At 39.4% G+C, this 27,907-nt stretch overlaps 3 protein-coding genes across 6 annotated transcripts in view; 2 read left to right on the top strand and 1 right to left on the bottom strand.

Moving 5' to 3' along the window:
- Positions 1–8,685, top strand: part of parp2 (poly (ADP-ribose) polymerase 2) — a 21,158-nt gene extending 12,473 nt beyond the window's left edge. For both annotated transcript variants that reach the window (XM_034207737.1, XM_034207738.1), the window contains exons 13-17: positions 1,998–2,125; positions 3,671–3,770; positions 4,031–4,129; positions 5,666–5,790; positions 7,468–8,685. In XM_034207737.1, coding sequence (XP_034063628.1) covers positions 1,998–2,125; positions 3,671–3,770; positions 4,031–4,129; positions 5,666–5,790; positions 7,468–7,627 — 612 coding nt within the window. In that variant the 3' untranslated portion in view covers positions 7,628–8,685. The remainder of the gene's footprint in view (positions 1–1,997; positions 2,126–3,670; positions 3,771–4,030; positions 4,130–5,665; positions 5,791–7,467) is intronic.
- On the bottom strand, positions 7,877–27,907 carry LOC117540855 (protein lifeguard 1-like). 3 transcript variants are annotated; one of them, XM_034207741.1, is made up of 6 exons: positions 27,761–27,907; positions 17,250–17,514; positions 14,211–14,411; positions 10,041–10,169; positions 9,389–9,532; positions 7,877–8,868 (listed from the first exon to the last, which is right to left on the bottom strand). In XM_034207741.1, exons 2-6 carry the CDS (start codon positions 17,511–17,513, stop codon positions 8,734–8,736), a joined length of 873 nt encoding a protein of 290 aa, XP_034063632.1. In that variant the 5' UTR covers position 17,514; positions 27,761–27,907; the 3' UTR covers positions 7,877–8,733. The 3 variants fall into 3 exon arrangements, with proteins under 3 accessions (XP_034063632.1, XP_034063631.1, XP_034063630.1); XM_034207740.1 differs by having other exon boundaries at positions 27,778–27,897; XM_034207739.1 differs by lacking the exon at positions 27,761–27,907 and adding an exon at positions 18,904–19,046.
- Positions 14,173–27,100, top strand: LOC117540853 (DNA excision repair protein ERCC-6-like). Its single transcript, XM_034207736.1, is given in 4 exon segments — positions 14,173–14,352; positions 22,276–22,320; positions 23,355–23,944; positions 23,947–27,100. Coding segments are annotated over 3 exon segments (3,300 nt in total). The 5' UTR covers positions 14,173–14,352; positions 22,276–22,285; the 3' UTR covers positions 26,622–27,100.

Genomic DNA, 27,907 nt, shown 5'->3' with positions numbered 1-27,907 from the left:
ATAATGCAAAATGATAGAAAGATTCATGAGTCTGGACTTAACTGAATAAAACCCTTAAAGGAGATTCACGCCAAAACTTATTTTTACGTGAGCTTGTGAGGTCACTAGCATTCAGAATCAGACACACATCACATTACATTGCATTTAGCTGACGGTTTTATCCAAAGCGACTTACAATAAGTGCATTCGACCAAGAAGATACAAAGTTGAAGAAAACAGAATCATATAAGTGTAAGGGAAACTTCTGCAGCAACGGAGAGTCAGGACTCAGAGAGACACGAGGAGAGTTGGAGCTTTGATGTCAAACACTGGTAGTTTATTACAAGTCAACGGTCGGAGAATTCATATCACAAGTCACAGCAGCAAAATGTTCTGACTGCACGGGTGGGTTGTCATGTCAATTCTGATCAGCCTCGCATCTTGGTAGACCTTTTAACTAGTTTACAGAGAGTCAACCCACATATTGGGGGAAGGTATACGTGAACACCTGGAGACACTGAATCACTGATCTGACTCTTTGGATCTGTGACCGAGAGTTGACCGGTCATAAAACTGAGGCTAAGTGCTGGAGCACATTCCTTAAAGCTGGCGTCACAGGTCAGGGTTAGTGATACATGTCAACAGGCAATATGGTTAAATATCTTAGGAGTAAGGAAGAATTATTCTTTGACACTTAGGAGTAAGACAGAAATATTCCCTTACAATAAGTACATCAGGTTTCATAGAGCCAAGACATTTCAAGTGCTACTCAACTGGCTTTAGGTAAGCCAGTCCTTTGTTAGTATAAAAGTGCTTTGTTAGTAATTCTCTCGCTCGAAGTGGAGTCGAAAGAGATGAGTTTTCAGTTTGCGCCGGAAGGTGTGCAAGCTATCTGCTGTCCTGATGTCAATGGGGAGCTCATTCCACCATCTTGGAGCCAGGATAGCAAACCCACGTGTTGTTGCTGATGGGAACTTGGGTCCCCCTCGCAGCGAGGGCGCAACGAGTCGTTTGGCTGATGCAGAGCGGAGTGCACGCGCTGGGGTGTACGGTTTAACCATGTCCTGGATGTACGAAGGGCCAGATCCATTCGCAGCATGGTAAGCAAGTACCAGTGTCTTGAAGTGGATTCTAGCAGTTACCGGAAGCCAGTGGAGGGAGCGGAGGAGCGGAGTGGTGTGGGAAAATGTTGGAAGGTTGAAGACCAGACGAGCCGCTGCATTCTGGATGAGCTGCAGAGGTCGGATGGCACATGCAGGTAGACCAGCCAGGAGGGAGTTGCAGTAGTCTAGGCGTGAGATGACGAGAGCCTGGACCAGAACCTGCGTGGCTTTCTGGGTCAGCTGGGGACGTATCTTCCTGATGTTGTAAAGCGTGTATCTGCAGCAGCGGGTTGTAGCAGCGATGTTTGCACACACATCACACATACGAGGAATTTGCTTCAGTATATAAAGGGTGCAAACATTAACACAGTGTAATAGAAAGATCAAGAATAGAACAATTATAATAAGAAAATATTTAAAAATAAAGAGTAATACTTACACGGAATATAAAAATACATAAAAAATAATGCAGTGAATATATGACAAAATACATTATATTAATTTTTAAAGTGGAGGCTCTCCGTATTCTAAAAGAGAGATGGGTATCTACTATCTTGATGCCTAATTTTGAGCAGAAGGTACATTTTTATTGTCACTTTAACTCAAAAGGAAGCAGTCTTTTGAAAGAGGGCAGTGACAAAATAGCCAAATCATATTGTAGTGATTTGTTATGTGATATGAATGTAAGTGATTTTCTTAAATGGGCAGTTGATATCTTTTCATAGACCTTATGAGTTTAATCAAAATCCTATTGTGGAAGACTCTCTTTCCAAAGTATGGAACTAAAATGGTTGTGATGAAACCTGTGATTTACAACCATACAAAACAGTAAACTGGTAAGTAAGCTTCAATAACCTGAAGATTGTCCAGTGTCGTGAATGTCTCCTTGTGACCTTTCCTCTCCTCTGTGTGAAGGTGGTAGAAAAGTATCTTCAGTCCACTCACGCCACCACCCATAACGACTACACCATGACGGTCCTCGACATCTTCTCAGTGGACCGAGCCGGGGAGACCAGCAACTTCCTCTCTCAGATGCACAACAGGTGAGCGGTTCAATCAACTCTCAATGCACCTTCAGGCTTCGATCAAATATCATTACTGATTCATGTTGACTTGGATACAATCAGAATCCCTTTATTAGTCCCACGGAGGCGAAATGTGCGTAGTTACTGCAGGAAAAAGAGCCACAGACAGCTTAATGTTATGTTAAATATGTGACATGCATTTAAAAAAAAGTACTAAGTTATGATATAATAAAAAATATATAATAAAAAGTTACATAATTAAAAAAAATACACATCCTGTAACAGTTCTACGGATTTAGCAGCCAGGTATATATTACACAGTTATTAACGGCATTTATATATAGCACATAGTTTGTTGGTATTTAGCAGCAAGGGGTGTTATAGTCTGTGTTGTGGTGTGTGTGTGTGGGGGGGGGGTCTACTAGGGGCTGTGCTGGTTGTATAGTCTGACCGCTGCAGGAAGGAAAGACCTGCGGTATCTCTCCGTGAGACAGCGGGGGATGCAGCAGCCTATCGCTCTGTGTGCCATGCTGATTTTCAGCTAATTCAGCAAATTAAAAAAGTATAATGGAGTACGGCCCGCAGATGAAACGTGTGCTTGTCTTGTGTTGTACTTCTTAAATATAGATGAAAACAGATATTACACAGTAGTACTCATGTGTTAAGAAGCCCACTTTTCAAACAAATTCAGTCAGTTCAAGTTGAAAATGTTTTCTATCAAATCTAAGTTGATTAGAAAAAAGCCCAATAACTTATTTTCACAACAAGCTTGAAATCAACCCTTCATATTTCCTCTTATGATAATTGTGGAGGAAACTTCTGTGTAGCAATGCAGTGGGAGTCAACGACTCATGAAGGAGACACGGGACGAGCAGGAGTTCTGATGTCAAACACTGATATTTAATACAAGCATCGGCCGGAGAAATTCACATCACAAGTCACACAGTCAAAGGTTCTGACTGCACGGGTGGTTTGCCATGTCAAATCTGATCAGCCTCGCATCTTGGTAGACCTTTTAACTAGTTTACAGAGAGTCAAATCCACATATTGGGGATGGACATATTGGGGATGGGCGTAAACACATCTGCAGACACAGGAGATGTCTCTCACGTCTCTGGAGCTTAGAAAACCCTCCTTGTGCCCACTGGTGTCAGGCCATAAACGACTGCATTAACACATTCCTTACGGGAGATTAGAAGCAGGGATGGTCGTAAATGTCAACACACAAAATAAGGTTAAATGTCTAGGAGTAAAGACACAATTAATCCCTAACAATAATCAATCTGAGGCTTCTGTTTTAAGGAATGAGTTGCTAACAAAATAAATGAAACTATGGAGAGCTGTGATGTAGGTTGTCTTCTTAAAGCATATTCAAGTATTAAGCATCATTTACCTACATTTGATTTATTTTGCTGACTTATAACTGAACTTTTGAGGCGATACACCTCACTTCACCTCAGTGGCCCAGCCCTTCGTATATCTTTCTGTATGCGGCCCTCTGTGAAAAAAGGTTTGGACACGCCTGCTCTAGATGATATAACTTTATTCGCTCTGTCTCACCAGGACTCTGTTGTGGCACGGGTCCCGTCTCTCTAACTGGTGCGGCATCCTCAGTCAGGGGCTCCGAGTGGCCCCCCCCGAAGCCCCCGTCACTGGATACATGGTAGGAGGGATTCATACATATTCTGTATTTCAGTTTATTCTCAAGTCCTCTGCCTTTCTCAAAGATATTGAAGTGACTGTTATTTTGTATGATTGTTGTGCTTTTATTTAGGTCTTAATGTGTGCATATGTATAAATGTGTCTTTGATTATGTATATATAGATACATATTTGCAGGTGTCTGTATATCACTTTAAACTATGAATACAGCACCATGTTTGTATTCCAGTGCTCATAATGTTCCTGAATGTCTTGCCTCTAGTTTGGAAAAGGTATCTACTTTGCTGACATGTCATCAAAGAGTGCCAACTACTGCTTTGCCAATCAGAACAACCACACAGGGCTGCTGCTGCTGAGTGAGGTGAGTTGGTTTCATATTCAGCCAGAACAACAGATTCAATGGAGGGAAAAGGCAATGTGTCAGTAGTCTGAATTTGCTTTTAAATTTAAAAAAACTCCAAGAAGAAATTGTGCCAGTAGTTGGTGCCTACAGGTTTGTATCAGACTCTTTAAAGCTGCCAATACTCATATTAACAGTAAAACCAACATGATTTGAACGTCACATTCAGGCCAGAACAACAGATTCAATGGAGGGAACGTGTCACTGTCTGCTTTTTAAATCGCTTCTTAAAACCCACCTCTTCTCCTGAGCGTTTTGACATCTTGTAGATTGTTGCTTTTATTGCTTTTAAATTGACTATTGTTTTCACTTGTAGGCCTACTTGTTTTATGGTGTGTGAGCTGTGAGATTTGTGTATTTGTTCATTTGACTGTACAGCACTTTGGTCTGGAGGTTTTTAAGTGCCTTATAAATATAGCTGTATTGTATAGTCTGAATTTAAGCTCCTCGAAAATGTATTTGATTATAAAAAAAGCTCCAGGAACCAATAGTGCCAGTAGTTGATGCTTACAGGTTTATATCAGACTCTTTAAAGCTGCCAATACTCATGTAGTTCCGTCTAATCCAAAAATCTATATATCCAGAAGTAGCAATAAGCTTGACTCCAACAAAAATACATCTCAGGAAAGTTTGGTTGACTATTTACTTAAACAAAAGGTATCAATTACAAACACATATTATCAAAGGTCAAAAAACGATGTTGCTCCGTGATTATTTTCTCCTTCTCGCTTCTAATTACCAGCAGCTGCAGTCGGCTGTGACGGACGGCTGGTTTAAATAACTGATATAATAATATTTATAACAAATTATTACAATGTTCAACTATATCTATATACACATAATATATCAAATCACACATTTTAACATGTGAAGTGTGTGTGTGTGTGTGTGTGTGTGTGTGTGTGTGTGTGTGTGTGTGTGTGTGTGTGTGTGTGTGTGTGTGGGTGTGTGTGTGGTGTGTGTGTGTGTGTGTGTGTGTGTGTGTGTGTGTGTGTGTGTGTGTGTGTGTGTGTGTGTGTGTGTGGTGTGTGTGTGTGTGTGTGTGTGTGTGTGTGTGTGTGTGTGTGTGTGCTGTGTGTGGTGATGTGTGTGTGTGTGTGTGTGTGTGTGTGTGTGTGTGTGTGTGTGTGATGTGTGTGTGTGTGTGTGTGTGTGTGTGTGTGTGTGTGTGTGTGTGTGTGTGTGTGTGTGTGTGTGTGTGTGTGTGTGTGTGTGTGTGTGTGTGTGTGTGTGTGTGTTTGTGTGTGTGTGTGGTGTGTGTGTGTGTGTGTGTGTGTGTGTGTGTGTGTGTGTGTGTGTGTGTGTGGTGTGTGTGTGTGTGTGTGTGTGTGTGTGTGTGGTGTGTGTGGTGTGTGTGTGTGGTGTGTGTGTGTGTGTGTGTGTGTGTGTGTGTGTGTGTGTGTGTGTGTGTGTGTGTGTGTGTGTGTGTGTGTGTGTGTGTGTGTGTGTGTGTGTGTGTGTGTGTGTGTGTGTGTGTGTGTGTGTGTGTGTGTGCAGGTCGCCCTGGGAGACTGTAACGAGCTGGTGATGGCCGACTACGAAGCCCAAAATCTTCCAGCTGGGAAACACAGCGTCAAGGGCCTCGGACAGACCGGACCCGACCCCAACAACGCCGTCACCCTGTACGTCTCATTACACTCGTACATCTCATACAGGCCAATCACCGTTACACAACAACATACTTCAAACATCTGAGAGAGGACGTTTGTTGATTATAGTAACCAAGAATGTATGCGGAACAATTCAATAAAAGACACGAAGGAACACATGTAATATTAGAACAAACAATACAGTAATTAATATATAAAAAAGCATTATATTCTGTAAAATAATTGTATTCTTAGTTAATTACAATCTAATTTCCTATGTGAACAAATAGGAAGTAACAACTATGTTTGTAAATGGCAAAAGGGATGCACAGACTTTTATGTTTTACAACAAGGCATAATTCAGAGCAGTATGTGAAGCTCAGGGACTTGAATATCCTCAGAGTGATGACAAACTACTGAAGCTTTTTACTGTATTCTTCTAGATCTATTTGTTCAGAGTTATTTCAAGCGCTCCATAGAAAGGTCACATGGCTTTGCTCCAGAAAGAGGCACTTTGGAGTAAAACCATTCAGCTGCAAGTCCACACACTGAACAGTGAACTCCGTCTGCGACTCAGACTAATGGACTCACCTGGTTTGACCCCCTGTGCTCAGCTCTGGTGCGTCTTCTCTCTGTACATTTCACAGTCTGAACATATACTGTTTCTACATAGAGAGCCGTTCCCTAAGCATGAAGCATAACATTTCACGAAGTGTCCTCCTTCAAATCCTCAACAGAGAATGCTGCATTTTATGTTTTAGTAATTAAGAATTCGATTAGAAAGAATATATAGTGAATTGTATCTGTGTACATTATGGTAGACCTTACATTCAGAGTTTTAACATTTAGAAACATAATAATGGACTTCTGCCACTTTTTTAAAGCCAAAAATGACAAATATTTAATTGTTCTGCATTCTCAAATGTGAGAATGTTCTGAACCTGATGGTTAACTGAATATTTTTGGACATTTAAAGACATCGCCTTTTGCTGTACAGGCATTATTTCACAGTTTTCTCATGTGTTAAAAATCAAACTATTAATAACTGGCAGATTATTAAAAAAAAAGTATTAGTTGCAGCCCCTGTTTAAGCCCATTACCTACAAAAGATCTTAATCGGGAAATGAATTGGCTATTATCAGTCATTCCCAGGCAGAATCTTGTGGTACCAGAATCTCCAATGTTTATATTAGAAAGCGACAAAAGGGGATTCCTTTTCCACAAGTTTTCTCGACCTGACGATTAATCAATTGACTGAGAAAAACAGAAGCATTGCACTCATTGATATTAATAAGTGTCACAAAGGGAAGGCAACTTGCAATTATTATTTAAAACCCACCAGAGAGGTCCTTAAATATATATCTAGCCTTTTACTAGATCTTTAAAACCCCCACTTGTTGCCATGCCAACCTAAATGTCACTGTTTTTATTCTGTGGTTTACTTTATTATATATATATATTATTTTTGTTGTTGTTGTTTTGTTTCAACCATTTTACACTGAGTTTTGTTTACTCAAATGCGCTTATAAATCAAATTGATGATTGTTATTATTATATGCATATTTAGTGCGAATGCTGAGCAAATCGTTTCACTTTTCTGCATTTCTCCGCTAAGTTCAGCAACACATACACGGCTTACAGCATTCACACGCATTTTCAGCAGGAAATGCATTTGTTCTAGTTTTGATTGTGTCCCTCTCTATTTCTCAGGGACGGCATGACGGTGCCTATGGGTCCGGGGGGGAAGACGCGGGCGAGCAGCGACGGCCGTTACCACCTCCTGTACAACGAGTTCATCGTTTACAACCCCGCCCAGACCCGCATGAAGTACCTGCTGCGGATCAAGTTCAACTACTCCTCCCTTTGGTGAAGCAACACAGAAAGGAGATGAAGACATCTGGAGGTTTTCTCTCCACAAATCTCCAGTCATTGTTCATTTACAGTTATATTCTGGTTCTTTGGTTTAGGATGTGACACCGTGAAGCTTTGCAGTTACTGGGGGAATGTTTATTTTGTGAAGGAGAGCTGCAGTTATTTGTCAGTCGGCAACTATCTCAAAAGATTATTGTTTGTTCCGTCAATGCTGAAAGTGATTGAAGCTTTTCTTTCTCGTATGTTATATCTGTGGGTTGTACGACTTTGAATGTTTAGACTTTGCATTTTTTCCCAGTTTGACATTTTATGGGCCATTTTTTGGATTTAAAGCTCACACGATTGTCAGATAAATTATTTGCATTCCTACATTAACATCCTGAATGAAGTGTAATACAAGCAATGCTTAAACAACAGACACAAAAAGTACATGTGAATGTTAATTTAGAATTTAATGCTACTTTTCTACATTGTGTTTTCTCTCTGAATACAACATTACATCTTCGATCTTTTTAAAGGAAGTGATGAGACCCTGTCAAATATATGCTGACTGTGTTAGTCCGGTAACTTTGATAAGTCAAAAAGAAGAGGATAAGTTCACGTTATAAGAACAAATGTGCTCGACTTTTTGCTCTACTCTTTTGTCTACGTTTCTTTATATCACGTACGTCCTCACATCTATACAAATGTGTTTTTCTGCAATGTCATGAAACACAAATGGCCTTATCTATTGGAGTATCATCGTCTGACTTTTATAACATAATGATCTGGAAGTTTCTTTTCTTTCCAAGTTGGACGTGAGCATTTCTACTGAATAATTACCTAAATTCTAGTGAATGTCTCAAATTGGAAGTAAACGTTTTCATCTGTTTTGATAATTGTTGAGTCAAATTTCTGTATGTGTGAACACGAACTCCCAAAAAATAACAAATACTGTTACAATTGTACAAAAAAAACATGTTTATGTAAACAATAATAATCATTCTTTCATTGTCAGTTAAAACAGGATTTACAGTATATACAAAGTAATCACAATAATAAAGTACATTCTACATGTGGGTACAGTTTGGTGTGTTTGTGTAAATGTATTTCGTGTATACAGTTTCACCTCCTCCCTAGCAGGTAGAGGAAGATGAGCATTACGTCCAGGTAGATGTTGAGAGCAGCGTTGATGTATTCCTCTGGATTCAGACGGTAGCTCATCGCCCCCATCATCAGCTGACAGTCGATCATCAGGAACTGAAGGGAGAGAGAGGAAGAAGAGGAGGATGAGGAAGAGTTAGGACAGGGTGAGAGTATGCACCACCAGATAACTAATAGTAAATCATGAAATGTGTTATAATGCAGTGTTGACATGGAAGACATTTGACATGTCACAGAAGAAAAAGCACAGGTAAATAATCAAAACAATGATGGCTGAATTGCAGTCAACCAATCAGAACAAGACGGCCAGCTAACCAATCAGCAGACTGGGCTCTTAATGGTTTTAGACAGAAGGTGACGAGGTATTTCCAGTAAATAATAATAATAATCTTTATTTGTATCGCACCTTTCATACAATAAGTGCGGTTCAATGTGCTTCACATAGACATTTCACAGAAAATGTATATCACACAGCATACAGTTACCAGTAAAATACATAAAAAATACATTTAGATTAAACGATGAAATTGTGCAATAAAAGGGGGATATTGCAAATTCAACACACAATCAATTTAAATGACTATATACATATATAAATGGTTCTTTTCTCCCATACCAGTGAATACAGCAGAGCACCAAAACATCCATAGGCGATGTCACCGAGATAGGAGGAGTAGAAGGTCGAGAAGATCCCGAACATGATCAGGTCCACGGACAGAATCAGCAGAACACCGTAGCAAACAGTGAAATCATAACGAGTCTGGAGTAAAAACAGGAACACAGGTACATTACATCCTGAAGAGCTTTTGGTCAGTATATTGAAAGCTCTTTAGGACATCTTTTGTTTTTTCAATTGAGTTTTTTCAATTGAGTTCTTTAGTAAAGTACTTTCACAAATGTTGCTCTTCATCCATGACGTGTTGATAAATAAAGGCCTTCATAAAATGCTGCATTTCATATTTTCTTTATTATACTAAATTGCCTAATCGGCCAATACACTGAAGCATTTTATTTACAACACATCTTTGGATGGGCATGGTTCATTGTTTTACCTATTCTTATCTACTACTTACATTTGATCTTCTTTCTATCAATTTATCGACACATTTTTTCATGCTTACATTCACATTTTGCCAAGTCAAGTCAAATTCTCAATTTCTTTACAAATAAAAGGTGAGAGCTATAACTTCAAAACTGATATGTAAAGCAGCTTAAAAGTGTGCATTCTTTGGTAAACACAGAACGTGATGCACCGGCTGGTTTCTGACCTGTGCAGAGAAAACGATGATTGCCACAGTGACGGCCAGCGTTACTCCCATAGTGATGACCACAGAGGTGGTGTCGTGGAAGGAGGCAATGGTTCCCACCATGTAGGACAAACTCAGGGTGACAACAACCTGCAGGCACAAAACGAAATGTATTAAGCATCTCAAGTATCTTTTAAGAATTTTTTTTCCATATTTTGCAGACACATTTAATGCATTGCATAAAATATTTAACAATCAATATTCAAATGCTTGATTGTCAATAACTACGGAGCACCAGCAACTTATTTTACGCTGCTATGGACAGTCTTGCACTAATGTACATCCTCAAAGATATTGAAGTGACTGTTAGTTTGTATATTGATTGTTGTGCTTTTATTTAGGTCTTAATGTGTGCATATGTATAAATGTGTCTTTTGATTGTGTATATGGGGCATTCTACCGAATTAGTACAAAGTGCGGTCCCACAACAAGAACAACTATTTAACAAAACAATTAAGTATTCAGACATAGATATTTACTAAGAATATGTTATGGTCTATTTAAACTTAAGACATTCAATTATATAGTGATAAGCTTAATATATACAAAACCATCATGTATAGGGTACTTTCTATTGGGAAGTAGCTGTCTCCAACCCTGACATCTCAATTTCTGTAAATAACACTTACATTTTTTTATTAAATGTTGTTCAATGGTGTATTTAGAAGATCTTTATGATTACATTCAAACAGAAGTTGGAATATTTAGATTTATTGTGGGTATCATTTTTTTAATAAAAAAACTATACTCAAAAGATCATGTCCCCAGTTTTCATGTCACTACCGAAACACAAGGGGTTTTAGTCATGATTTTAGTCCAATGGCTGAGCCTGGTTTTTAGGCACACCCCTGCATTTTTGAGAAGGCAGCCATTGACTCTGACCCTCGTGACTGAATGGCAAGTAGCAATATCCCATACTTTTGAAAATCTGTTCCAAAATCTGAAAATCGGCTTGTAACCTTAACAATTGTCACTACCGAACACATATTATCTTCAATTAAGTCAACTTTTTCGGGGTTTTATGCAAAGTATTAGGTTTCTATGTGTGTAAACCTCTTCAAAAACGCGTATGCTAGCCATGTAGGCTACTTGCTAGCATTCTTTAGTTAGCAATATCCCATTCTTTTGATATAAATCTGTTCCCAAATCTGAAAATTGGCTTGTAACCTTAAGAATTGTCACTACCGAACACATATTATCTTCAATTAAGTAAACTTTTTCGGGTTTTTATGTGTGTAGTATATGTGTGTATGTATGTGTTCAAAACATAGGTTCAAAAACGTGTATGCTAGCCATGTACTTGCTAGCATTCTTTACTTATGCTCAATTTGAGCTAGAATCGTCACTATCGTAACAGTCATTACCGAAACATATGGTTACGTTTTGGTAATTGACATGATCGTTTCGGTAATGACAAAAGTAAGCAGGTAAATCCCATAGTTTTTAAATAAATGTGTTTGCATTCACACCTAACAGTCCGCTTCTCTGGTGCGCACCAGACCACAGTTTGTTACATTGTTTCATTTTTCAGAAGGTTCGGTTTGCGTTCACACGGGCAAAACTCAAACGGACTATAAACTTTAAACACAAGTCATGTGCACGGAAATGCTGTTCAACAATTGGTCAGACATTAAGGGTAAAAACGCAAATCCAGACAATTTCTACCGGAGCCTTCGCCATGGAGCATCGGCACTTTCGGCAGGTTATTCTCATGCTGCTGTTAGTCTGGAGATCAACAGACTCTAGCGGCACGCGCATATACTCGCATATAATCAGACAACGTCCGTTAAAAAACATTATAACACATATAATGAGAGACGTTCTGCAGTAAGGAGGGGCGTTCAGGTGTTCTTATTTGTATGTAGCTGACAGAGAGTTTTTACTTTACACGACACTGTTCAACACTTCATTCTGCTTCACTCTTTAACTAAGCAACCGCGGATGTCTTGAAAGACTCTTTCGCTAAAGATTTTGAAGATATCCGCGTTCTTGTGACACGTAAATACTGCGCTTCCTATGTTTTGGTGCGGACTGCGTTCACACCAGCAATGCACCGCTCCAGAGTTCGCAAGCAAGCGCTCCGAGACCACCTATTTTAGCGGACCAGAGTCCGGTTGTTTAGTTCACTTAAAGGTGGGGTAGGTACGTTTCAGAAACCGGCTCGAGTGCACTAACATTTGAAAGTACACAGCCGAAAAGAATCCGCCCCTTCCTTACAGAGCACCTCCTCCAACACACGCGCACATGACGTCAGCAGACTGGTGAAAGTGGCCGCCTGTTGCTGGCGGCGAGTCATTGAAGTACTGCTGCAATGCACGCCCAATGACGGCATGCCCAATGAGGGCACGAGATACATTTGTGCGTGCTAGAGATGGAAGGCTGACAGACAGGGCGGCAATCCAATTGGTTGTACTTTTTACAGTATTACGGCTTCCACAGAGGACATTTTTTTAATGGATTTTTTGTCAAAGCACTTCAGATATTCATTGCTATGGGGATGTTAAGAGCATTCTATGGAATATAACAAAAAGTGTATCTTGAGCCGGTTTCTGAAACTTGCCTACCCCACCTTTAAGAGGTCTCGGATTGTGTTCACACCGACCCAAATGAACCGCACCAAGCGGCTAAATGCACCAGGGTTCGATTCAACCGGACTATACAAGGCAGGTGTGAACGCGCCCCTTGGCTGGTGTGAATGCGCCCTTATTATACTATTTGTAGGCATATATTATAGGTCTCATATATATATAAAAACATGTCTATGAAGTGTTTTGCTCAAAATACCAAACAGATCCCCCATTCTAGCCTCATTCCCCTCTATTTCAGCCTGTTACTAAAGTGCTGATTCTGGGTCAGTAGCTTCAAACATTCACACTTCAACATAAGGCATGTTATGAGTTAAGATTAAGCAATAAGGTTCAGGGAATATGATACAACCTTGAGAACAAAATACTGCAGTCACTACCGAAACAGTGCAGTCACTAAAAGTAAGTATATTGAGTTATCAACTAAAATTATATGATACTGATTGGTTTAATGTATGTTACATTTCAACAATCATCAACTCTGGAATCAATATGATCAGTATTATGCATTTTACAAAGAAAGTTTGCATTGTGATTTTTATGAATTGTATAAATGTAACTTTGACATTTTATTAAAAATTCACTTTTATTAATTTCATTGTCAAGAAATATTTGTTAAAATACTATTTTGAGAAGGGAAGGTAAAGAAATCTTAACAGGTTAATATAACACTTTTTTACTACAGTATATTTACTATGTTTCGGTAGTGACCATTTTTGATAGAGGAAGAACATTCCAATACAGTCTGAAAATACGATATAAAAATGTACGGTTCGTTTACTAGATATGTGTAATTTAGATATGGCACAAAATATATATGGACAACGTTTTTGGAAAAAAACATACAAAATGTCAAAACATTTCCAACCTGACTTTGGTCCAATTCGGTAGAATGGCAAAACCTCAACAGTCACAATCAAATGGCACATGAACACAAATCCAAAGGCAACTTACATTTTAGACTAAATCAAAAATGTACTAGATTCTAAGTTCTTAGTTAAATGTAATACTAGGTCTAAATGGTGCAGAAAACCAAGCAGGAACTACAAATGTTTGCAAAATATTTTATCTATACTAATTCTTTAATGTATTTACTGTACTGGGATATATTTTACATGTACCTTTTAGACATATACCCTTAACCTTTTAACTTGTTTTAGCACCTACCGTATTTAAAATGTTGTTTTTAAACTATTCTGTATCTCTTTAATGCATGGTTTTTATGAATCTGTAATTCCATTATGTTTATTTATTGTATTCCTTTCTGTTGTCTTATTAAGTGTTAATGATGATGTAAAGCACTTTGAATTGCCTCTGTGTCTAAACATGTGCTATATAAATAAAATTACCTTAGCTTCAAAATATTTCACTTTTTAGGATGCTACTCTGTGACCTCAGTTGCATGGCAAACTATTCCTTCTTTTATACTGCAAAGCCGTTAGTTATTGTATCATTTCAGATCTGTGACACTCTCTTTATTGTGTGAACTTTATTTCCCCACAACAGTAGATATTTGGGGGTTTATGCTCCTGTACTTGTGACCCACCAGTCCCAAGATGTTCCAGGGGTGACGCCGGCTGAAGTCTCTGCTGTAGCTGAGGGCGAGGGAGACCACGAGAAAGATGATGATGGAGCTGAGGTAGGCCCCCAGGCTGGTCTGCACCGCATCTTTCACCACGCTGGAGAAGGTGAACACACACACCACACTGAAGGTGAACAACAGCTGGAGGGTCAGGATGCTGAACACCTGCAGGGGAAGACAAAGAACAAGCATGTTGCTATCGGTTACTAGCAGAGATGGCAAAAGTACACACATGCTTTACTCAAGTAGAAGTACAGATACTTGTTTTTAAAAATACTCTGGTAAAAGTAGAAGTACTGACTAAACTTCTTTACCCAAGTAAAACTAAAGAAGTATGGGCTTTGAAATGAAAAAGTACCCATAACTACCATCTGTTTTAAAGAGTACCTGACCTCCCTGTATATTAATAGAACAATAATGTCATTGTTAGCTAATGAATGTTTCGATGCTGAACAATGGCAAAATGACAACGTTTTCATTGGCAGGGCTCGACAGTAACGGTTGCCAGGTTGCCATTGGCAACCATTCAGAAAAAATATCAACCACTTCTTGGCCTTTGGTTGTCATCAGTGGCAACCAGTTTTTAACATAAATAAACATTTGTGACAGCAAATGTGCACCCCAAAAATAGATACATGTTAATTATTTGTTGTATTAAGAGTGATATTTAATTATTGTTGTGACCAGTCGGAACATGATACTTAAGTTGCACGTGCATTGGTGTGATTACGGAGCCAGAAAGCGATGCACGTTTACTCGCGCGGTGCGCCGTGTGTTTGTTTTACAAAAAATGGTGAAGCAAATTAAGTTGTTTGACCGTGCGGTAAAAAGTTCCCGTCAATATCTCAAACGAATGTTCAAAGTGATTCAACTGATAAAGCGAAAGGTGAACCCGAACGAAAGCAAAGAGGAAATGTGTAAAGTCTTGGGAGGTGAAATACTTCCGGTAAAAGTTCCTTCAAAATAAGAGTCCCGATCTTATTACTACCAAAATAAAAGTGCTAAACGAAGCTTTACCATAGGAAAATATTGGCATACAATTATAATCACTTCTATAAAAAGGTAACACATTTTAAATATAGTTAGATATATTAAAGGTAATGTACAACATTAATAATTAATATCTAATTCTTAACTGTGAATGGCTTTCATTTATTTAACATTAGAAATGTAATAGTCTGGCCAATCCAAGACTTCAATGCTGAAGGGCCAGTGGATCTCTGGTGGGGGTCAGCACAAAGGTCAAGAAAACCCACATTTGAAAGGGAGACAACGGATAACCAAGAAACTAGTGACTTGCTCAATTCATTTGTGAGGGATCTGTGAAGAACATGACAACAGCTGCACTGCTGGTATTTTGTATACCAGCAATTGAGGGTGCACAAGTTTACTACCACTTTAGTTTCAATTAATTGTGTTAATTACTTATTGTAAAGTATTCGAACATTCCTTTCTGTCACATTTTCATTATTAAGTTGATGTATAATTGTATAGTATCTTAATTATTTAAAATACAAGGTGACTAAAAATGGCAACCGTATTTTCCGTTTTGGCAACCAAAAGCTGATGCCTGGTTGCCAGCCTGGCAACCACTTTTAAAAATTAGCGTTGAGCCCTGATTGGTCCCTCTTCTTTAGAGAAGACCAGGAAATGATGGATGCACGGATCGTGTTCAAATCAATAGGCACGCAATGACTCTAAATAATAATGATCACGCCACCAAACACACATTCAAACTAAAGGAACAAACCTGTTAGAAGTAGAGAGTACAGGTATTTGTGTTAAAAATGTAAGAAGTAAAAGTAAAAAGTCGTCAGGAAAATAAGTAGTGGAGTAAAGTACTGATACCAGAAATATGTACTTAAGTACAGTAACAAAGTATTTGTACTCCAATACTTCCCACCTCTGGTTACTAGTGAATTTATTGAGGAAGCGATGAATCTATATTTCCAGATAAACACTGACTGTTAAAATACAGAGTAATCATATTAAGAAAATAGTTACATTTTTCGAGTTCGATAAGATTTATTTTAAAAATGTTAGCTAGTATGTGTCTAATTTATTATTATTATTGATTTAGACAATGTATTTGTGTATCAAAATAGTTTAATTTGTTTGATTATAAGATACTATCCCTTTGAAGAACAATTGTGTGCCTCAGCCCAAGGACAAAAGTTATTTGCCCCGGGACATTTATCTTTAAATGTACCCAAAAAAAAGCTTTTGTCTTCCTGTTAATACATTTTCTAACCCTGAAATGTATCTTGCGACCCATATAGAGGGTTGGGAAACATCTGGTGAAGGATAAGTAACACCCCAAATACTGTCAAAACATCAAAACAAACACTTGTCTCAAAGAGTCATTTGCCATCAGTCACTGCAACGCTGTGAGACTTCAAATCAAACTGTACATTTCACATTTACATTCAATTTAACATTTCATATTCCATTCCGTACACTCTTAATGTATATATAATATCATTTTTCTACTTTTCTAATGCTATTTCATTTCTATTTGAGATGTTTACATTTTGGATTGTTTATTTCTTGGGTTTTAATTTCTCTAATGTAGAATGCCTTGTCTTTTCATGCTGCTACAACGCAAAAACGTCCCAAATTGGTGTCAATAAAGTACTTCTTATCTTATCTTAGTCCGTGCTGAACTGGGGAAGAGGGCGTTCAGTTACGCTGCTCCTGAAGCTTGGACCCAGCTTCAAATTGAGCTGAAACTCAGAGAGCTGGTCTCATTAAACAGACGAAAAGCGACTCTAGCTGACCTTGAAGCCGCTGTAAATGCTTTGGCTAAACTCAGTGTATGGCTGTGTTGTGATTGTGTGTTTTAAAATTGTCTGTAACTGTGCTGTTACCATTATTTGGCCGGGACTCTCTTGAAAAATTGAAATGTGTAATCTCAATGAGACTATCCTGGTTAAATAAAGGTAAAATAAACACTTTTTTTTTTTTAAATAGTAGCGACAAGTTTAAACTCTGAATCGGACAAACCTTTCTAACAAACGCTCTCCTCACTATCTGGTCATCAAAAGAAGACGAGGCGATCAGTGGAGTTGTGTCCGACAGATGTTCTGGGATGATGTCCCGGAAAGACTCGTACCCAGTGCTAGACTGTTTTGTCCAAGTTGTGTCTGTTTTGGCTGCAGAGTAGGGTGGAGGTTGCTCTCCTTGGTAGGGCGGAGGTAGAGAGGATGCATCATCACCAGGAGCCTGCTGTGTGTCTCTGGATGTGAGGAGGTCTGTTGTATCAGACATGCTGGAGGACAATGTGGGTCAAACACAGAAGTTCAGTCAAAGAAAAAGGGAAGTGATGCAAACATTAGTTTCATGGGATGAATTAGGTCAAGCAGATAAACTAGGAAGTCAAAGTCAACTTTATTGTCAATCTTTCAGTTTGTGTGTACAGACAGTTACTGTTTTACTTAACTTCTGTATTGTTTTTCAGTCAAATTGCAACTATTGTTAAACTTAGTTTGGTCTAGTAGTACATTTGGGAATTGTTGTTCAGTTTGTGTGGAGTCCTGCGCATGTGGGTATTAGAGGTAATGAGGTCGTGGATCAACTGGCAAAAAATGGATTGAAAGCAAATCAGATTGAATTAACAGTAGCCTACCTATCAGTAGGCCAGAAGTAAAATCATTTACAAAAGTTATTATCAAGCTACAATGGCAAAAGTTATGGGACAGTAACACCAAAGGAAGACATTCATACCAGATACAAAGGGAAGTAGGAATGGAAAGCACTTGAGGCAGTAATAGAAGAGAACAGAACATTATCAGAAGGATACATTTGGTCACTCCTGATTAAACCCATCACTACATCTGATTGGAAGGTAGTGGTGGTCTAATGGATAGTGAGGTGATCGGAAGTTTGTGAGTTCAAATCCCGCCTGGAGTAACTAAGGCACTTAGCCCTTAGTTACTCCAGGGAGAATGTCCCTGGAGTAACTAAGGGCTAAGTGCCTTAGTTACTCCAGGGAGAATGTCCCTGGAGTAACTAAGGAACTTAGCCCTTAGTTACTCCAGGGAGAATGTCCCTGGAGTAACTAAGGCACTTAGCCCTTAGTTACTCCATGGAGAATGTCCCTGGAGTAACTAAGGCACTTAGCCCTTAGTTACTCCATGGAGAATGTCCCTGGAGTAACTAAGGCACTTAGCCCTTAGTTACTCCAGGGAGAATGTCCCTGTAATTGGTAATTGTAAGTCGCTTTGGATAAATGCGTCAGCTAAATTAAATGTAATGTAATGAAAACATCCAACTGGCAATTGTGATGGTTGTCAATAAATCATGTATTTTTTAGCTGCCCGGAATATACAAGCAAAGACTCATTCTGAAAACTGCAATGGAACAACATAACATTAAGGACATGAATTTCAAGTCAATATTTGCAAGAAATGAAATTCACAAACTGATCTTCAAGTTTCTCAAAAACACTGGTCTGAGGAAGGATTTAACTTGAAGATTCAATAATGTATTACAAAAAATAATTGTAATACACGTTTGAAAATGATGCCGAAGTAACTAAATACTGATAACGGTTAGTGAAAACCATGCTTTGTGTGCAGACAAGACGGCAGGCGAAAAACTTTTAAAATGCGTGTTCTCTGAATGGAGCGATCTCCATTCGATCAGATCAGAAACTAACCTGTATCTGCTCCGTCCAAACTCACAACAACGTCCTAAGGACATAATTAAATCAGTGACTGTATTCACCATGACACAGACATTCTGTGGTTTGTACTTGTTTAACTTTTGTCTAGTTTCTGAACAGATATGAGGAGTTGATGCACTGCTGCTGAATGAAGTATGTGCAGAGTTTGACCCTTGAAGGCTGTTTCTTCTGCTCTGAAATGGAATATATTTGTTACATATTAATAGAATTTTAGATTTTTTGATTTGATTTTGGATTTGTGAATGGGAGAAGTAGTAGATGGAAAACATAGCGAACACTAATTATTCAAAGTAAAGTATTTCATTTTATATATACGGTAATACTAAGGAGGCATAGGCCTATATGATGATATCATGTTTGACATTATTGATATTAAAAAAGTGATTTGTTTTCCATGTCATTCGTGTGTTTTTCTTTATAGAAAGTGAAGTTATTTATTTGTAAGCTCCAAATCCAAATGTTTCCCTCAATGGCCTTTGCGCCCTGAAAAAATGTGTGACACCAAAGGCCAAATGGCCTTGCCCCTAAAATGACGAAAATCCAAGCCTGGTGTGCGCTTCCTCACATACTTCCTGAATGAAAAGTGAACTATAATATTAGACAAATATTAAGACGTTAAACTTTAAACATCCATGACTTAAACACTTTATCCAGGATAAAAGTACGTAATGTTACTTTGATCCAGTTACTTAAGTTACCTTGTGGCAGATATTTAAGTAAGCTTTCTTAACGCTAATGTTATATGTCAGATTGCTCTGAAGATGGGAGGTGATATTCTATTAATTTTCACGTTCACACAGATAGTTGATTTTTGCCGGCCGTCTTTCCTGCAACGGCAGTTTTTCTGTATTTCCTTTCTCCTGTAAAATGACTTGATCGCTTTAAACTCTGTACACTGAGCTCTGATTGGTCAGCAAACAGTGCTTTCACTGAGTTGATCTCTTACCCTGGAACCTAACCTGCTCCGGACCAGGCTAGCCGTTCAGCATAAGTTACCATGGAGATCTAGCCCGCTAAAAAGAGAACCAGCGTCGTAGGACCGGAAACCCAGAGTTTTCCCTGAAGTTAGCTCGCTAAGCGAAAATCTGGCTTCGTAGTATAGGCCTCTGAGCTGTAGTTATCCCGAGCTTGAATGACACACAGACCAATCAAGAGTCGCTTTCACACCAAGTACTTTGCCGTACTTAGTTCCCAGCACTTAGTACCCCCATGGAACTAAGAGCAGATCGCGTTCACACCGGAATAAGTTCCCTGAGGGAAGATTACGCAAATGAAGCCGCTGACGTCACTTCTTCTTCTTCTGCTTTAAGTTTACTGGCAGGCCGCAAACAACTTCACGGTGTATACTGCCACCCGAAGTCCCCGGCCGGAAGTCCCCGGAGTTGAGGACTGGCTTCAGTGTAAATCGCCAGAGCGCCGACACCTCCTCATCACTCCACCGCTCTCATGTTTTTTTTTGTGTTGCCATAAGTTATTCTCACTCCGTTGGTGCGCGCGGCTAATGCTAATAATGCTAATGCCAGCAAATACAATGGCGGCTTCACAAAACTTTTCCGAGTTTCACGGGGACGTGGTTTGCAATTCGCCCAGCTAATCAGAAATTGGAACTTTTTTCTCCCGAGAAAAGTACCACCTCTCTAGCAGGCACTAAAAAGGGGGTAAAAGTTCTCATGAACCAAGTTCTCTTTTTGGTGTGAACGCAAAATCCCAGGAACTAAACGGGAAAAGTACTCTAAGTGCCTAAGGGCTTTGATTTATGATCTGTATGACAGTGGCCATGTCGACAGTAGTGCTGGGGGGAAACGATTATTTTGAAAACGATTAATCGGGCGATTATTTGATCGATTAGTCGACTAATCGAACGATTATTTTTCTGTTGTTCAATTCATAAAAAACGTAATGTAAAAAATTTTTTTTCACGATACTGTGTCTCAGGGGATCTTAATATTTAAGAACCTATTAATGTGTTATACCAGATTAACGGAAATAATCTCAGCTAACTGACGATACAAACCATGTTTACCAAAACAAAACACAAGTCTCATAAGAAGCATCTAAATGACCCCTGAGCGAAAAATGCTAACGGAATTGGCACAGAACTCAAGATAAAAGTACCCTTATTACTTATCGTAGCTGCACATACAAGATATCCGATTAAAGCTGAGACTCCACAGATTATGTAGGTATATAGTATCATCACTGAGTGATCCGGACTCGCGACAGGGGAAGCAAATACAGTCATCACAACACGTACCTTCACAGAGCTTCTAGGGAGATCGTCTCACCGCCGTAGCTGTCAATCTGATCAAAATACGTGTTCAATGGCATTAAAATGAGAAAAAACGCGGCTGAATCGGTTAATCCATAGGTTTTTAACGTCTATGTATAAAAAATGATTGAATTTATAATCCATAATTCCATTTTTATGTAAAAATCGGAGAGCAAATGCTAGCTGCTAATGGTTGCCACCACAGCTAGCTGCTGCTTCCGGTCAAGCAGCAGTCTCAGTGAGATATAAATATATAAATATCTTTGCGTTTTGGACTAACTTTAAAATATTCCCATGCTTTTGAAGACCTAGGGCGAGATGTTTTCGTTTGAGGGCTTCGTGCGCAATCCTGTGAGGAGGAGGTGGTAGCCGTTTCAGTCTCCATTGTGTTAGAAGTGCGATTGCGAACTGCTTGTTGCTTTGGGTGACCCACGTGTGTGTGGCGACCATATATACAGTCTATGGTGGCGACGCGTCGACGCGGAAATATGTCGTCGACGATATTTTGAAGTCGATGTCGACGCGTCGCTACAGCACTAGTCGACAGGCCACATCATGTTGACAGCCTATCACCCTGTATTAGGCAGACCCACATTTGCGCAGCGTTGCGTTCACAATACATTGTTAAAAAAAAGTAACTAAATGGGTCGCGAAATATACTTTGGCGGCCGTTAATGTACCTGGGCGGCCCGCCCAAGTAATGTCTGTGTGGGAAACCCTGTATATACATATGATAATTATATATAAATTACAGGTGTGTCTACAGTATTCTTTCAAATATAATACACTAAGTGTTTTTGTTTTTTAGCTTTAAGGTTATTTGTATAGTTAAATTTACATTTAGTGTAAATACTTGTCTTTAGCATCCCTTTGTAATGCTAAATTGTTTCTTTAAAATACTTATTTTTATTATCCTTATATATTTCTTTTTTTCTACCTACTTTGCAACTTATTTTTTTAGATTGTTTATGTTCGCACCAAAGCAAATTCCTAGTATGTGAAAACGTACCTGGCAATAAACTTGATTCTGATTCTGATATGTGACGGTGTTTCTAACCTTGTTCTTGTCTCAAAAGGTCATTGTCCATGGATACAGAAGACAAGATGGAACCCTACCAAAGGTAACACTAAGTAAAATAATAATGCAGATCTTTATACATGCCACATTGTTAAAATATTTACCGTCCTAAGTTTATTTAAATTGTACATTTAATAGACAATGGTTCAGGAGTGGCTTGACACAAGGAATGCGACAGTTGTAGCCCATGTTCTGGATACGTCTGTGCGTGGTGGCTCTTGATGCACTGACTCAAGCCTCAGTCCACTCCTTGTGAAGCTCCCCCACATTTCTGAATGACCTTTGCTTGACAATCCTCTCAGGTCTGCGGTTATCCCTGTTGCTTGCTCACCTTTTCCTACCACACTTTTTCTTTCCACTCAACTTTCTATGAATATGCTTGGATACAATACAGCACTCTGTGAACAGCCAGCTTCTTTAGCAATTACCTTTTGAGGCTTACCCGCCTTGTGGAGGGTGTCAAATGACTGTCTTCTGGACAACTGTCAAGTCAGCAGTCTTCCCCATGATTGTGAAGCCGACTGAACCAGATTGAGAGACCATTTAAAGGCTCAGGAAACCTTCGCAGGTGTTTTTAGTTCATTAGCTGACTAGAATGTGACACCGGGAGTCTACAATATTGAACTTTTTCACAATATTCAAATGTTCTGAGATACAGATTTTTGGGTTTGCATTAGCTGTAAGCCGTAATCATCAAGATTAAAACAAATAAAGCCTTGAAATATTTCACTTTGTGTGTAATGAATCCATATGAGTTTCACTTTTTGAATTGAATTAATGAAATAAATTAACTTTTCCACGATATTCTAATTTATTGAGATTCACCTGTATATATATATAAATAATCAATTTATGTTAAATAATGTTTTGATCTGTTCTATGGTTATGTAAATGTGTTTTATGGTTATATAAATCTTGTAGCCATTGATTGATTGATTGATTGAAGTTAAATGCATACATTTTATGAATTGTCAAATTACTATGTATTGAAATTAACAGTTCTCTCTCTTCTTCAGACTACATTTATTTTTTAATTAAATATTCTCTGATGTTCTTGTCTTTTTTTTGTTCTTCCAGATTCATTCAAGAGGGAAAAGATGTTGCCAGACAAGGCGACATGAACCAAGCGCTGAAGTGTTTCAAACTGGCGTACAACATTCACCAGAGTGAAGAACTTGAAAGCCGGATAAAGACAATTGAAGAACTTCTTGCTCAGAATGACTCAGAGGAAGAAGATGAAGAGTTTGTGAATGTTAACGGCAGCGGCTTAATGCTTTTCAAAGAGATGTATGACAAGCTTTATGACTACCAAATAAATGGAGTCACCTTCTTGTACAGTCTCTGCAGAGATGGACGTAAAGGTGGAATCTTGGCAGATGACATGGGCCTTGGTAAAACCATCCAGGTGATATCATTCCTCTCAGGCATGTATGACAACGAGCTGGCTAAGCACACACTGCTGGTCATGCCAACTTCTCTCATCACAAACTGGACCAAGGAGTTTGCCAAATGGACTCCTGGCATGAGGGTGAAAGAGTTTCACGGATCGAGCAAGGAGAGGACCATGAATTTGGAGAAAATTCAAAGGACAAGTGGTGTTATCATCACCACGTACACTCTGCTTATGAATAACTGGCAGCAATTGTCATCTTACAATGGCAAAGAGTTCACATGATCCTAGATGAGGCACACAAGATAAAATCCTCAACTACCAAAACAGCCAAAAGTGCCTACGCCATTCCTTCAAAAAACAGAGTTCTCCTAACTGGCACTCCAGTCCAAAACAACCTGAAGGAATTGTGGGCTCTCTTTAACTTTGCTTGCCAAGGGACTCTCTTAGGCACAGCTAAAACCTTCAAAACGGAGTATGAGCACCCAATCACCCGGGCCAGAGAGAAGGACACCACTCCAGGGGAAAAGGCCCTCGGGTCTCGAATGTCTGAGAACCTCATGGCCATAATCAAACCCTACTTCCTCCGCAGGACAAAAGCAGAAGTGCAGAAAAACAATAAGAAAGGCCAACTTCCTTGTAAAGAGGAATATTCAGAGACCAAGGACGGCAAAGTCCAAAATATTCCAAAAGACTCTGGCGCAGTCATGCCAACACTGACTAGAAAGAACGACTTAATTGTCTGGATTTACCTTAGTCCTGTTCAGGAAGATATTTACAGGCAGTTCCTTTCACTTGACCAAATCAAGGAGCTGCTCATGACAACCAGATCACCTCTAGCTGAACTGAACATAATGAAAAAGTTGTGCGACCATCCAAGACTGCTCTCTCCTGCAGCCATAGCCAAGTTAGGCTTAGAAGAAAGCACAGCTCAAGGTCAGCAGAACGATAACATGGAGACAGGCACATGCACCATCGCCAACATTCCAGACGAGACCTTAATATCTGAGTCAGGGAAGCTCGTCTTTCTGTTTGCACTTCTCCAAAGGCTCAGAGAAGAAGGTCACCGCACGCTTGTCTTTGCTCATTTCAGGAAAGTGCTCGACATCATCGAGCGCATCCTGGGCAACAGAGGCTTCAAAGTATTGCGATTGGATAGCACAATAATTCAGCTTGCAGAGAGAGAAAGGCTAATCACTAAGTTCCAGACAGACAAAAGCTACTCTGTCTTCCTCCTGACCACCCAGGTTGGAGGGGTTGGTATCACTTTGACGGCAGCAAACCGAGTCGTGATCTACGATCCTAGCTGGAACCCAGCAACAGACGCCCAGGCTGTTGACAGGGCTTATCGCATTGGGCAGAGCGAAAATGTCGTCGTTTACAGACTGATCACCTGTGGCACAGTAGAGGAGAAGATCTACAGAAGGCAGGTCTTCAAAGACTGTCTCATTAGACAAAATACCGGGGACAATAAAAACCCTTTTAGGTACTTCAGCAAGCAGGAGTTGAAAGAGCTCTTCCTCCTCGAGGACACAAGGTCCTCATCCACTCAGCTGCAACTTCAATCCCTGCACTCCAGACACCGAAGGACAGATGCTGAACTGGACGAACACATTGCCCAACTCCACACCATGGAGATTTTTGGGATCTCTGACCATGACCTCATGTTTTCCCTCGATGTCAACCACGATGATGACCCTGAAGACCAAGAGGCCCATCACTACATTGAAGGGAGAGTGCAGAAGGCCCAGGAGCTGATGAAGGCTGAGTCAGAGTTACAGATGCAGATGGCAGAAAGTTTGACATTAAACACAGAACCAGCCTGGCTCAGACAACCAGCGGACAACCACATCAGAGAGCGGACTCGTGAGAAAAAACCAAGAAATCCAAAACCAAGTCCTTCCCATCCACAGCATGATAGTAACTCTAACGGGTCACCAGTCATGATGGAGTTGGACCAGTCTGGTTCTGATGAGGAGGACGGCCAACATAATCTGAGAAGCCATGTTATTGATCTTACTGCAGATAAGGGTGTGTCAGAAGAACATCCTTTCGTAGAAGTAAGCCAGAACAAGCTTGTTGAGCAGAACCTTTATTCCCCAAAACACGTGTCTGTTAATCAGGAGAGGAGTTACTCGGTAGCCGATGAATCCCCCTCTCCGGAGGTGATTGAAGAGTTTCTGGTGGTCTCGGATACCAGTGATGCTGAATTAGGTGAAATGGCAGACGAACAACTTTCAAATGAAACTTCACACGCAAGAAACGTTTCCAAGACAGACTTGGGCCTCTCACATTTAACAGCCCTGCAGAATAAAATACTTTCTGTCTTGCAAGCTTCCACTTCAAGCTTCAAAGCAGACACATCATCCAACATCAGCACAGGGCTTGATTCCTTTGGAAGCAACTTCAATGTACAGCTTGAAGATAGTGACATGCTCTCAGACCACGATCAACTGGATAATCTGGAAACTGAAGAAGAGGAGAGGGAGCTGCTGTCACAGCTGCAGATGGAGGGGAGTTTTATCATGAATACATTTCTTCCTGAGAAACAACATAAGAAAGCAGTCAGCCAAAGCTTCAACGGCAACAGCTCTGTAATGGACAATTCAATGGATAATTCCATTGTGACTAAGAAGAATAAAAGAGCAGCAGTAATTGAGTCCAAACAGGAAATGACCAGCAACATGGAGGAGTCGACCAGCGAGCCCGAGCTAGCCTCCGACGAACAAATGGATCAGTGCACGTCTGATGGAGTCAAATTAAGCAGTAACGGCATCCTGTCCGAGGAGGAGAGCTTCGAAGCCCTGGTCAGGAGAGGGAAGGAGTACCAGAGCGAAGGCAAGCCTGTCGACGCATTGAGCTGCTTCCTCAGAGCTATCGACATCCAACCTGGAGATTCTGAAGTTCAGCTCATGACCATCCAACTGTACCGGCAGCAGAGCCAGAGAAGTTAACAAAGCAATCCTGATACGTAAAAAATAAACCTGAACCTTAAATGATACTGTTAGAATAGACAGAGGACAATCTGGACAACAAAACCAAAAGTGTGTCTGTTTTTAAAGACTTCACACAAGGCAACTACAAAGAGAAATACAGAAGTACAAATATTTTAAGTTTGAGTTATTGATTTGTTTTGCTAGCTGGGTTCAGGATAGCATTTATTGAAAAGCACCTGGTTACTATTCCGAGTTTAGGGTTAACTGTTGATTCATATCATATTTAGTGTCCTGCACTTGTTTCTTCCTAAAAGGGTTCAAATCAAAATGTTGCTAGTAAAGTTGTTATATTTCCTATCTAGAAGAAAAATACAGAATATCACTAAACTGATTCTTTAACAGACTGTATATCCATTGATTTAATATAACCGTTGATTTACAAAAAACTATGTTGTAACCTTGTATAAAGTGTCTCTTCCTGAAAGAGCTGAAATTAATATTTCCTAGTAAAGTTGTTTCTAACGGCATGTTCTTTTCTTTGGGGTGGGACTCTGTTGCGGTCCTTATTTCATTGGTTCGAATTCAGTTATTTATCAAACAACTCGATCTTAAAGGATTTTCTGGTTGCAGTAAACCAAAGCAAAATTGGGAATTTGGATAATACAACACATTTCAATATTTTCCTTATTCTATGGCATGCTTGCTGAGTGTCTAGTGTTTATAAAGCATTTATGATAAAACACCACCCAATTCTTTCTCACAGCTTTTTAAGGCAACTTCATTCTTACTCAATATTTCAAGTTACAATTCCTTTTCTGGTCAATAGACCTAATTTACAAAAAATGTATCGTATTTTCGTTTAAAAAAAGGCAAACATTTTGAATATTTCATTCTGACCATAGTTAGAACCGAGGAAAAAAAGGAAAATATGATGCTTCATCTTCATGAGTACAAAATAGCAGGGGCAAATGTCAACATATATTTGTTTGTAATCTGAATGACTAATAGAATATTTAAAGGATTCAATTATATTTGTTATCTTGTTGAAAGTACCACTACATTCTACAATGAAGCAGAGTTAACACCAGGATATTTGCTTTTATGTCTCACACAGAAAAAGTAAAGAATAAATAATAGAGGCTAATAAAAAGATATACCTTTTGTGGAAGATTACCGTTGTTTTTGACACCACACCTTGCTGTGAGAGGAGCACATCCAAAAAGAAACGTGTTGACTCGTGATCGCTTGGACTTGTTTTACCCAGCTGGGAGAGTTTCACTTTCTGACAGCGGGAAGTGAAGAAA

The sequence above is a fragment of the Gymnodraco acuticeps genome, unplaced genomic scaffold (assembly GCF_902827175.1).
Source record: "Gymnodraco acuticeps unplaced genomic scaffold, fGymAcu1.1, whole genome shotgun sequence".
NCBI classification, from domain to species: domain Eukaryota; kingdom Metazoa; phylum Chordata; class Actinopteri; order Perciformes; family Bathydraconidae; genus Gymnodraco; species Gymnodraco acuticeps.
The sequence above is the reverse complement of the archived record's forward strand: the minus strand, read 5'-3'. Positions and strand labels throughout refer to the sequence as shown.